This window comes from Coenobita brevimanus, chromosome 29 (genome assembly GCF_032717465.1).
Source record: "Coenobita brevimanus isolate Jiangsu-jjx chromosome 29, ASM3271746v2, whole genome shotgun sequence".
NCBI lineage: Eukaryota > Metazoa > Arthropoda > Malacostraca > Decapoda > Coenobitidae > Coenobita > Coenobita brevimanus.
This window is the reverse complement of record NC_136982.1, coordinates 2,289,280-2,301,900: the sequence shown is the minus strand read 5'-3', so window position 1 is coordinate 2,301,900 and position 12,621 is coordinate 2,289,280. Positions and strand designations below refer to the sequence as shown.

At 41.1% G+C, this 12,621-nt stretch overlaps 1 protein-coding gene across 1 annotated transcript in view; it reads left to right on the top strand.

Annotated features, from left to right (window-relative positions):
* The first annotated feature begins 6,078 nt into the window (after positions 1 to 6,078).
* The window catches only part of BBS4 (Bardet-Biedl syndrome 4), a 54,196-nt gene continuing 47,653 nt past the window's right edge, over positions 6,079 to 12,621 (top strand). Inside the window, exon 1 of the mRNA XM_080268676.1 lies at positions 6,079 to 6,164. Within this exon, the coding sequence (XP_080124802.1) occupies positions 6,153 to 6,164 (12 nt within the window). The 5' untranslated portion in view covers positions 6,079 to 6,152. The remainder of the gene's footprint in view (positions 6,165 to 12,621) is intronic.

Sequence of the window (12,621 nt, the reverse complement as noted above, 5' to 3'; positions counted from 1 at the left end):
CATTAACTCTCCTCCTCTTACTGACTCCCTTCAACCTCTGTCTTTTCGCCAGACTGTTGCATCTTTATCTCTTTTCTGTCGCTACTTTAATGGTCACTGCTCCTCTGAACTGTCTGCATGCATTCCTCCACCTCTACGATGGACGCGTAGCACCCGTCTAGCAGCAAACTCTCATCCCTTTTCTGTCCAACTCTCTAATGCAAGAGTTAACCGTTACTCCCAGTCCTTCATTTGTGCAACAGGTCAGCTCTGGAACTGTCTCCCTCTGTCTGTATTTCCTGCTGCCTATGATCTCCAGTCTTTCAAACCCAGTGTGTCCAGGCATCTCAAATGATCGGATCTTGAATTTGGCTCTCTATTATACTGTATTTTGTTTTTCTCTTGGAAGGAACTGTTATTGCGGGCTCATGGCCTTTGGTTCCTTCTTCCTCACATAAAAAAAAAAAAAAAATGTACTTTCATGAAGAGAAGCTCATCCCAGTTGCTGTGCAGGCCAGGAAGTGTGCATGTTTTAAAGCCAAATACCAGCATACAATATTAGTTAACGATACCATATTCAAATGCTAAAGTGTTTTACATTCTGTTTCTTTTGATTTTCATATGTCAGCTAATTTCAGTCTTATGTTTATAATGTTGCTGTGTGCTTTTAAACCACGTCACAAACTCTTGAGAGGGTGGAAGAATCTTCGGTCATTTATCTCACACACAGCACATTTATAATGTGTCACTCATACTGTACATTTATATATCTATATATCTTATCTGTCTGTCTATCTATCTATCTATCTATATATCTCATTGGAACCTGGAGCTGCTGGGCGAGGCATTGCACTGGGAGGGCACTAAGCGTGCCACCCTCCGCCTATTGGCTCATAGTTGCGAAGCTCATAGGTCCCTACCCGGGGGTTCCCTACTTTATTAAGGTTTGAAAATTTCCAGCTTTGTCCAATACTCTGGACACTGGGCTCCAATGGGTTATATATATATATACTGTATATATATATATATATATATATATATATATATATATATATATATATATACAGTCAGGTCGCCTGAGGCGCTGCTAATTGGTTCTGGACCGTGCCCGTGCCATAGAAATAACTAAACGAATGGGAAAAATGGTATTTTGTTCTGGACGTTCACCCACAGTTCCCCTTTTCACCCCACTTTTCCCCATGTTTCCCTACTTAACACACACACACAATCAAGCAGTCAGTCAGTGCATGTATTATACGTAACAATAGGCACAAAAAATCGGGAGGGTGATCAGCCTTGTGTCTACTTGGGCAATGCCACACGCTGCAGATCAAGTGAAAAAAAGCTCAGCCAAGTAGACACAGATCAACTGACCGACCAAAACATTAAAGATGGCGGAGGCTGCCTGGTCAGGCACTGATTGAAGAAGTTTATTTGATAAAGTTTGTATGCTCAAGTGTCAACAAAACTCACATTTAACACATTAATAATCATTCTTATATATGCGATGATGATGATGGGAGGGATTATACTTCGTTTTAACTCAGAGGTAGGTGCTTTGTCACTAATCCGTTTGAAGCAGTTTTACGAACAAACCTATAAACTAGTCACAATATCAAAAGAATCTTTAATGTTTCATTACTTAACACAATGAATTTGGTGAAGTTTAACATCCTCATAAGAGAGAAAAAAGTCCACAGTTGGAGCTGAAGTGGTTGCCATCATCTTTGTTTACAAACATGGGAGCGCGCTGACTGCCAGAGGAATTTGCTTGCGCATTTCAAACCTTGCCGTACCCGCGCCATAGGTATTTTATGCGTGTGGTTTTTTTTTTTTTGGTGTGGCACCATGCCATGTCATAGAAAACCATGCCATAGAAGCACGCGCCATAGGCCACTTGACTATATAGGAAACTCACATTTATCCATTGTAATTCAGCCAAGCCGTACACCGAATAAAGTGAAATGTTAGATATTGCATAGTACCTCTGCATCGGCTCAACATTCGGCGTCGAGCCGGGTATTGAGTAACTATCCGTCTCGACCCTGTATCCTAAAAACATTCCCTGAATAAAAATACAATACAGTAACAATACAGTACAGTAATGCAGTATAGTGAACTACTGTATGTACCTACCAAGTGTTGGCATCGATGGAGGGTAGAGGTGTACACCTTGCAGTACAGTACCACCATAGGCAGTCATAATTTCAGGATCATAATAGAACACTAGGACACAAGTACTAACAGGCCATAAACTTTGCAACAACAACAAGCATAGGACGCCACAGAGTTAGTTGCAGCACTAGGGTTTTGCGACCACATGGTCAGAAGAACAGAGCACACAGACACGTCTTTAATCTACGAAATCCACGGGCGAGAATGAGAGCATGGCAGTATGTTCGGCGCGCCAGGTGAGCCACTCAGGCAATGGATTCTAATTGGCTGGCACGTAGTGAGCATTCCCATCAGCTGGCACATTTCAGGGTTTTCCTGGGCGCTGGTTGGCTGCCACTTACAAGCCAGTTGATATGCCTCAATGCCGGATATTGCATAAAACCACCAGGTACATCCTGTTTCATCACCAGATGTCGCATAATTTTGCTGGATATTGCTTTAATAGAGTCAAACCAGCAGCACCGGATATTGCGTTGGATCAGATTTTGCAGTGGCAGATAATTGAGAGTTTATTGTACATGCATCTTGAGATGACAGTTTCTGATATTTCATTCCTTTCTGCCAGTCATCACTTGTCAACAGTGCAACACTTTCCTTACATCATGCTCATTCATACCTGACTACCAACTTTATACCATCCCACTTCTTATTCATTTACTTTCATCTTCATTTTACACAGAGCTATCACAGTGCACTGTAGCACTCCTGAACACATTCACCTTCTCCACACTTTTACACTTCTCGTTCATGCCAATCACATTCCATATGGATATACGAGCCTGCCAATTTTTCCCGGGTCATAAACAGTTACTGAACCTTCTGAGGCTTTTTACCTTTACCAGCAAGTAAAAATAGTGGGTGGGGAACTGCTCATCCTTGCCATCCTCTTCCTATGCATAGGCTCACAGGAATACAGGATTATAAGGTTACCACCAGGGTGTAGTAAATTGCTTCCCAAGCTCCAAGAAATCCAGGAAACCATCACAACTATCATTTTCAAAGTCCACTTATGCTCATCATCTGAGGTCTTTATACAGACTGATTTTGTGGGGGGTATTAGTTGTTGTTATTAGTTTGTAATATAAAGATTATGTTTTGATTGTGAGTAAATGGTTATGTTTGAGGCTGTTAATCTATGCAAATACACATTAATGAATTTGTATATTTTAAAGAACAGAAATTAAAATGAAAACAACTGTGTGTGTGCTCAGTTAACACTCAGCAAAAAAAAAAGTATTGTACTGTACCTACACTGTATCTTCGAAATAACACTTTGGCTGTGTTGAGTTCCTGTGAGTTGAATTAAGTCATAGAGAGTTTGGTGGAATACACGATAGAATTCTTACCTGACTGCTAAAAATGCGAATTGATGTTATAACTTTACTGTGGTGGGTTCTTCTAAGCTGAATAAAGTAATCTGATTGTAGCCAAAATGAAATGAAAATGAGAGCATTCACAGCCAGAGGGTTAACAGACTTTTGGGTTCTTCTTGATGTGTTAATAATTACCTGTGGAAAATTTCCATTATAAAGAACATCTCTTAATTTTAAGCTTAGACCAGAGATTTGTTGAGATGCTTGACAGAACAGAATTATCTTCATCATTCCTAATTTTAATTCCTAATGCAGTGTCATTGCTGATTCCCTCCCCCCCCCCCAAGGCAGGGGAAATACCTCTGCACCCATCACTGCAGTGCACAAAGTATTTGTGTTTGTGCGTGCTTACATACCACCGTGTGCATGCACGTGTGTGAAAGAGAGAGAGAGAGAGAGATTACCATGCCTCCTCTCACATTCAAACTCATGGTACACCTTTTGCACAACTTGATTCTCTCTCATTCTCTTTAACTCGACTGTGCACAGACTTCCTTAATTTACATCTTTCACAAATCACATTATAGCATCCTTATCTACTGCAGGTATTTACATTCTCCACACATTATTGCTAATTACCTTAAAGCATTAGCTATACAACATTACTGGATAACCAATGCAAAATTCATGAGAACAGTAGTATCGTATTAATATCTTTCTTCTTCATCTGAGTGGCGAAAGGGTATTGGCCAGTAGATCACCAGCTTTATGCCCTCATTTCACACCCAGAGTGGAGGCTAACACTAAATGCAGAACAGCTGACTCAAAGGTGCATATAGGATGGAGAATGCCATCACAGAGGTGGTCACACAGAACCAGCATCAAGGATGGCAGGCACTTTAAAAATGAGGACTCCCAGTTGGACCAGAACAAACAGTGGCAGAGGGTAGTGCATAGGGAACAGACACCTTGGGCAGTGAACAGAACATAGTCAGCTATCGTGTCACGGACACAGTGCCACAGATACCACAGACTATCACCCAGCCCCACCTGGTGAGGATACTCTTACAATTTTGAGTGTCTACTTCTTAGTCTGAGAAGGTCTCGAGTCCAATGACCTCTGAGGATGGGAAATACCCATGAGTGGGCCCATCTCCAGGCATAGGCCTACCAAGGTGGATGCTGGCGAGTCCTCTCCAGAGTTCCACCCATTTCAAACGCCTGCTGAAGCATTTCTGACCAGGGCCAAGTTGTGTGATCATGAGCTGAGAGCACATACTAATAGCCTATAGTATCTACTACCACCAAGTTAACGATCTCATTCCCCACGATGGGAGTCCACTGAAGACGTGTGTCAAAATAAGGTACAGGTAGGGTAAATGCCAATAGGCACTTTGCCATAGTGTTCATCTTTGTAACTTAGGCCTTTGAGCCTATGGTGGGTTATTCATCCATTCACCCACAATCCTGAGTTACAAAGCTACTGGATCATGCAGGCTACCAGTTACCTGCCTTAGGTGTTAAAAGTAGTAGTAAAGGTAGCTGTAACCACCACGATCATTTGTAAGTAAATCCAGTATACTGCAAGCTGAAGTCATTCAGTCACATTAGCAGAATCGGAACGATTTCAGCGAGAAATGACCCTGCAAGTCGCGCTTTCACTCGAGGACAGTATATGGTCTTCAGGGGACCATAAAATCATTAGAAAAGCCGCGTTTTGAAATTACCCCGACCTATACCTAACCAACGTAAGCCTAACTGGACGTTAACTTAACATAAAACCGTATTTTGCTGGGGGGGGGGGATGAAGAAGGTGAGACGCTGCCGAGTTCCTTCTCGAGGCACACCATCCGGTGATGCCAACATGACTGGATGAACAAGTGTACCAGGAAAAAAGCATGACTACCTCCTTTCCTACCTCCACCTCTTGCAGTCCACCATCCTCCTTTCTGGGGACAAGGAGTGAGGTACGGAGCGTTTGCATGACCAGGCAGTGGAGCCGCCCAACTACATCAGTTCCACCGCGCGAAGGCACCCCTCGCCAGCACCCCCCCCCCAGGTGTTAACCAAGATAATCATTATATCTTCAAATAACAAGAGGTGAATGGACACCTGTGTCAAGGACTGACTTGAACCTTGCGCTAACGGGTCGACAGCTTCATAACTAGCAAGATTTAAAAAAAAAAAAAATGAAAGAAATGGCACAGAGAAGGCAGACGACATACTGAGTTGAGGAGGGGGGCTATTGCCTGATATGAGAAAACTTATATCGAAATTAATCTGCATAGTCCAGATCAGCGACTATACACCTGTACGTAGAAATATCATTTTACTTTAACATTGCACTTGAATGTCATCTCACAAATCTCTAGCAAACTGCTAGAAAAAATGCCAGCATTTCCATAATATAGATAAAGCAGTGAAAACACATTTAGAATACCGCTAGACATATTAAAATATAAGACCACATACTCCGCTCAATGACCACATATTCGCTAAACGAAGGCCAAGATTTAGCGAAAGAAGCTAAATTGGCAGGCTTGATGTTATGCTTTCATCAGCTGTTGTTGACAGGAGGACGCGCTTGCGCTATGGCAGAAGCATCAAGAAGAACCTTACCTAAAGAAGAATCGAGGTTTTAACCGGTAACACCTGAAGATTAAGCAGTGTAAGATTTACTACAGTATGTCCAGGACTGTAAGTATTTCATATTCTAATGCTACTTTTCTCCTGTATTTGTGATACAGATTCATGCACGTTTTATAGTATGTACAGTATCTACTAAATGTATGTCACTGAATCTCTGTTTGCTGAACGGGTGTGTGGCAAGAGCCACCACCCCGTTTTGTTGTACACTGTATGCACTAATTTGTAATCAGTGACAATAACTGTGTTTTGCAGAAGGGTGTGTGTGTGTGTGTGTGTGTGTATGTGGCAAGACCCACCACCTCCTTTTTGTTGTACATGTACTCTGTATACTTGTATAGCAATAAACATTTCAGTACGTCTGCTACAGACAGCTTTTAGGTATTATTTTGCATAGCCTGTGGACTTTTAAAAGCTATGAAAAATATCTTATAATATTATCTTACTGATTTGTATTCTTTTCTATGGCATTTCATTGTTAGGAATATAACGATTATGAAGAAAACCCCAACAAAAATTAGTGCCAAGTTTCCAAAAATTAATCTAATGATGGGTAAATTTATGGTTTCAGCCCGTACTTGTTTTCGCTGTGAAAGCCACCGGAAGTATGGTATTTGCCATACTATACTTCCTTTTTTTTTTTTTTTCCCCATAGCAGTTTCAGCTGACTTGTCAATAGGCTAATCTTACAGTCTCAAGGAAAATAATTTTAGTACAGTGCACAGCACATATAGTTACTGTACTTGTTGATTTTATACAACAAAAGTGAATGGAATATACAAAATAGGCTATACCTGTATCGGGGTATTTAAGGAAGTAGCCAGGACATCTGTAGCAGCATGTTTACTGACAGTGTTGCTAACTGGACACATCTGTGCATCAAGCATACTCAAATGTACCCATTTATAAAAACTATAAACAACCGTGTCAGAAGTATGGGAAACCTAACGATATACATATATATACAGGTATATATTTATATCACATTCTAACCTGACCCCACCTTACTCTAGCTTAACCGGTTACTTCATACTTTTGGGCAAATGTGCGTTTTGTGGATAAAAGAAGGGTTTTTACTTTTTTTGTGTGTTTATGTGATAACATTAATCTAATTTTGACCTTCATTTCTTGCAGAAATGCCTCATTTCAAAAACTGACTGAATTCATTAAAAAAAAAAAAAAAAAGTCATAACTAGGAGAGTTACATACCCCTAAACCTCTCCGTCCATGATATTAGCCCCGAAAGTCGTAATCGCATCCATTGATGTGATTTGAGTTTTATGCCAAAATGCCTAATCGCATCAATTGAGCGGTGCCTATAAAAAACTGCGGAGCGCTTCCTCTGCCCCAATTATGACGTACATGGCATCATGCCAATGAGAACTCACCCATGAGTGGCGTGAGGGGGGATCAGCCCAACCTGGGCGGTGGGGAGGCACCCCCCTCTGGGCCGCCTACATGCCACCCTCTACCCCACTTCCTCACTCTTTCCTTGTCCCCCATCACCCTCCCACCACTCCACGCACCTGCATCTCTCCTTCCACCACCACCTGTGTCCCTTCCCACCCACTCTTGCTCCTCCTCCCTCCCTGCTAGCCTTGTGTCCTCCCCTGAACCCCACCCCATCCATACCTCCTTGTCCCTCACTACCCTCCCACCCCCTACAGACCCCTGAGAGGTATCAGATCACCAAGATGTTACAGAACACACTGAAGTGCTTTCTTTTCATGCGAAAAGTTCGTTATTTTTCCAACGCCCGTACCTATAGGCCTACTACCCACAGCCTAGTATCTTCCCACACTTACATACACCTGTTTTCATGGTTGATATGGCAAAACACTTTGAAATGACATGTTTCAAAAAGAAAAATATGTAGTTATCAAAATTTTCACATTTTAAAGTGTTTTCGAGAGATACCTGTTATAAACTTTTTTTAACTTTGACGTGCAATTGTGCGGTAACCTTTGGCCTACGGGGGTGCGGATTGCGGTCAGGTGTGTAAATTCATCCTCTTTAGCCAGAACACAATCAATTTACCCTTGGTGAAAGTCGCCAAAACACCCCCGAATTTCGGTTGTGGGAGGTACCCTGCCAGAAATAATTGCAGTCTTTAGGGGTTAACCATTCAGACTGCTACCAAACCTGACCTTATAAAGCCACTTATCTTAAGAAGATTCTGGTTCAGGTTCATCAAGTTAGTTAGGAGTTTGCTAAACATCTCTGGTCTGAAATGACACCTGTGTTCATTTTTCATGTACAGGTATATTTTTCAGTACCCCCATTTCCATTTTTATCAGTTTCTAAAGGATACCGTGTACTGCACCCTGTGTTTGCCCATAAGTAAAAAAAAAAAATCCACGTAATTAGTCTGACCTAACCTAATTAGGGGGCATCATCTCCAAAACCCACCACCAAGGATTGCCACTAAACCTGACCTTGAAATCCCCAAATGCCATAGTTGTAGGTGATGGCAACCATCATCAACTCACATGATGTAGGGCTGGTTACTTCTTCCTTCACCTTTATCATTCTTTTTCTGTGTCTGCCCTTTTCTCTTCCAGTTTGTCCCTTCCTGTAATTTTTTATTACTCTTCTTTCCACTTCAGGCAGCTGTTCACTAGGCTGCAAGCTTATTTCTTTCCTGTAACCCAGGAATCCATTTACATCACCGGGTGGTAACCATATACAGTAGTCAGATAGTGGGGTAATGTAGAGCCTACTACAGTATGGTGCCCCTGTTAACTAGGTGGAGAGATGCAAATGCAGCATCCATCTGCTGTGGCGAGGTGCTGTCCACCACAAGGGAACATCAGTTCATTGCACAGGATGGCTCTGCAAATTGCCTGCCTGTGGTTGATACATCTCCTTAGCCAGACAGACTGGGGTTACTCAGTAGTAACAGCATTTTGTCAGACCATAACATAATCTCCATTCAAACCTGACCAAACCTGACTATCCTAACTTAACCTAACCTGATTACTGCTAATAACACGTAGTTCCACCAGAGGGATCCAACAGCCTGGGCATGCCATAAGAAAATTGCACTTAAACTAAAGTGTGCATTAGAAGCATTTGACAATCAGCTTAGTACTAATTATGAACTTCATTAGTGTTTATTTGGTACTTATTTTAAATGTGTATTAACACTTTTCAGAGGTAACATTTAAAATTCGCCCAGTAGCTGTGGTAATCCATGAAAACTATCAAATAGCCTGTAAGAATATTACAGTATTCCAATAGGAAATTTGGAAAGCCCATGTCCCTGAGATAAAGTATGATGGTTATATTTTTTTTCCTATTTAGTGATTTGTGTGGTTCTGACATTCATTTCTCTCAAAAATAACTACTTATGAGATGTTCCCCATTTCCAGTTGTTACTGGGGAACCAATTAGAAATCAGGTGTTAGTGTAGGAGAATCTCACAAAAAGATGATAATTTGAAAGGAAAATGAAGGTAAAAATTGCATGCATCACATCAGAAAACATGGGAAAATCCTAGATTTCATGGGAAACGTAACATAGCCCAACAACCTAACTTTGCCAAACCTGATCTGACCTGAGCTAACCTAACCTAATCACATCAACTTTACCATCAGTCGTATCACTTAGTGTAGAGCTACATGAAGCAGAAAGAAGAGTACTATAAAATGACGGGAAGAAACGGGAGAAATACAAAGAGAAGAGAGCAGACACAGAGATAAAGTGATAAAGGTGAAGGAAGAAGTAGGCAGTAGTACATTAGGTAAGTGGATGATGGTTGCTACCATGTACCACCATGCTAACATATGGAAATCATCATTTTACTTGCCGGCAGCCATCCATGTGTTGCCATCGTGAGCCACTTCCCAACTCAGTCCCCTATTCAGGTGATCACCTGGCAGGACTCCATCCCATGTCTTCCCTGATTTGTTTCTGGACACTTCTTCCACATTCATACCTGTGGCTCTCCTCAGCGAGGTACCATCCCCCATCTTTTCAACATGTCCAGCCATCTTAACCTGCCAGTTTGCATCACATCTTTTATATATCATAAGCCAAATCTCCTTCACTACACTGCTGTACAGCGTTCTCATTTGTGTCACTCTCTGATGCCCTTCTCATCAGTCTGAACATTCTCATCTTTGTACATTCCAACTTACATGTATGTATCCTAATGGCCGAGGCTCACTTCCATACAACATAACACTTCCCATACATATTTCGTAGAAGTACCATTAGCACTAAAGGGGAACCCTTTCATAGTCAGGAGAGGCAGCAGTTCCCTACACTTCTTCCTTTCATTTCTCATTAGCACTGGATCTAGCCTTTACTTCTCTTCCTGCAGTGAACATGTTCTACAGAACTCATTCATGCATTCCAAATGGATGTCATCCCAAACTGTATTATCCATTCTATCATCATCATCCTGAACTTCCCATCATACTGCACAAATAAAAATGTCCCACATTCTACAGCCTACCTCTAGCAGTACTGCATCTCTTGTGAATCCATCGCTTAAAAGTTGTACACGGTATAGAATTCCTACCAGCTCCTTTCTTGGACACAGCTCAAAGCCACTCACCTTGATCCATGGCATTGAAGTACTGCCCTCGCACCTACTGTGTTTACCAACACAGCATTAACTTTCAATCCATATGCTTCCATCCCATCTGTCTATCCCTTGAAATTCTCTCTGCATATTTTCAGCAGTCAAAACTAAATATTGAGCATTAAAGCTCTTGTAGTAACCAACCCTAAATTTTCTTGGCAGTGCCTCAAGTGCCAGGATGAACAGGAATGGACTCAGCACGGTACCATTATGCACGTCTGCCTTGACAGAGAATTCCCAGTGTAACTTTCCAGTTGCTCTTATATCCATTGTGGTCTCTTCATGCAATTTCATCACCAACCTGAAAGTTCATTCATCACCACATAGCTTTCTACCACCCTCAAGACTTCATCGGATACCTTCTTCAAATTGACAAGTATGCAATACTGTTTTGTAATCTAAGTTGTTTCTGTTGCAGATATTAGACAATGAATATTGCATCAGTCATGCCTATTGGTGACATAAAATCAACTTCATTTCACTTATACTCACATTTTCTCAAAGCATGCCCTTAATGACCCTTTCCATAACCTTCGTAGTCTAATCTAACAGGTTCACCCATCTGTTGTAACCACTCTTGCATCACCTGTACCCCTATGTGCATTCACACTCATACTTATATCTCATTGTTTTTTCCCTTACAACTGTTTGTACTAGCTCAGCTAAATTTTTATTTGCAACAGCCAGCATTCATGCATCATCACTGTATATATGCATTATTCATGTATTGCCCAACATTTACATACTAGTATGGGCTCAACCTGTTGGTAGTCAGGCAGGTCATACGTGTGTAGGTTATGCACCCAAGCTGCCGCTTACCCATGCATAAGTACATAAGCAACACCCTTAGTCAAAGGCTCACTCACACATTAATCCACATATTTTTGTACATCTTTAAGCACATGCAGTCTTGCACTTATCCACATTTCTATACACAGTCACTATGTTTATCCACATATCTCAAGTTGCTTTCATATACTGTCTTACTCATACTTGCACATAGTGTACTTTCGTATTACTCCATATATCCCTCTACAGTCATGTGCTAATCATGACATCCAAGTAAATTGTTTGATTCACCTAAGCAGCATTTATATGTGCACACGCAAACACCTTCACTGTAGTTACGGTGTTAACCTTGTCATTTGTACTGTAAGTCACCCTTGCAGTTCAGTAATGTATTTTTTTATCCTATTTCAGCTACCTTCAGATAATATTATTCAGCATAATTGAGACTTGTCCAGCTAGGGGCATTCAGATAACCTTCAGTAACCCCATTACTGCTAAAGAGCATTTTTAGTTGAATCATCTGATGGTGGACTACTTAAAATGAAAAGTATATCATGCCTGACACCCATCAAAACCAACATATGCACATACAACCATTGTTTTTAGTGCATAGCTTCAGCTGTATGTTGAGACTTTTATTATCTACCTGCTCCTGTCTTAGAAAAAAAGTTTGTGATAGCTTACACATCCATCCATCTATCAGCATACCATTTAAGAACGTGTTACTCACCATTTCATTTACATTTGCTGCTGTTCCATGGTCACTAGAATTCGTGTAAGCCTTCATCCCACTCATACTTCTCCCCAGCATGTATTCTTATCCTGGTTGACCTCTTCTCAGTGACTTAGTTTTCATTTTTGTTCATGCTACCTTTAGAGTTTTATTTAGCTTAGACTAGACCTTGTATTGATGGGATTGGTGAAGGCGATATACAGTATATTACTTTATGCAAGGAAGAAGGAACCAAAGGCTAGTAGCCCATGAATTGTTCCTTCCAAGAAAAGGTGAATGTAGGGAAGAGTAAAGTTATGGTCTTTGAAAGAAGTGAAGTCAGTGAATGTACAGTGAGGTTGGATGAGGAGGAAATGGAAAATGTGAATGTGTTTAAGTACTTGGGTAGTGTGATGAGT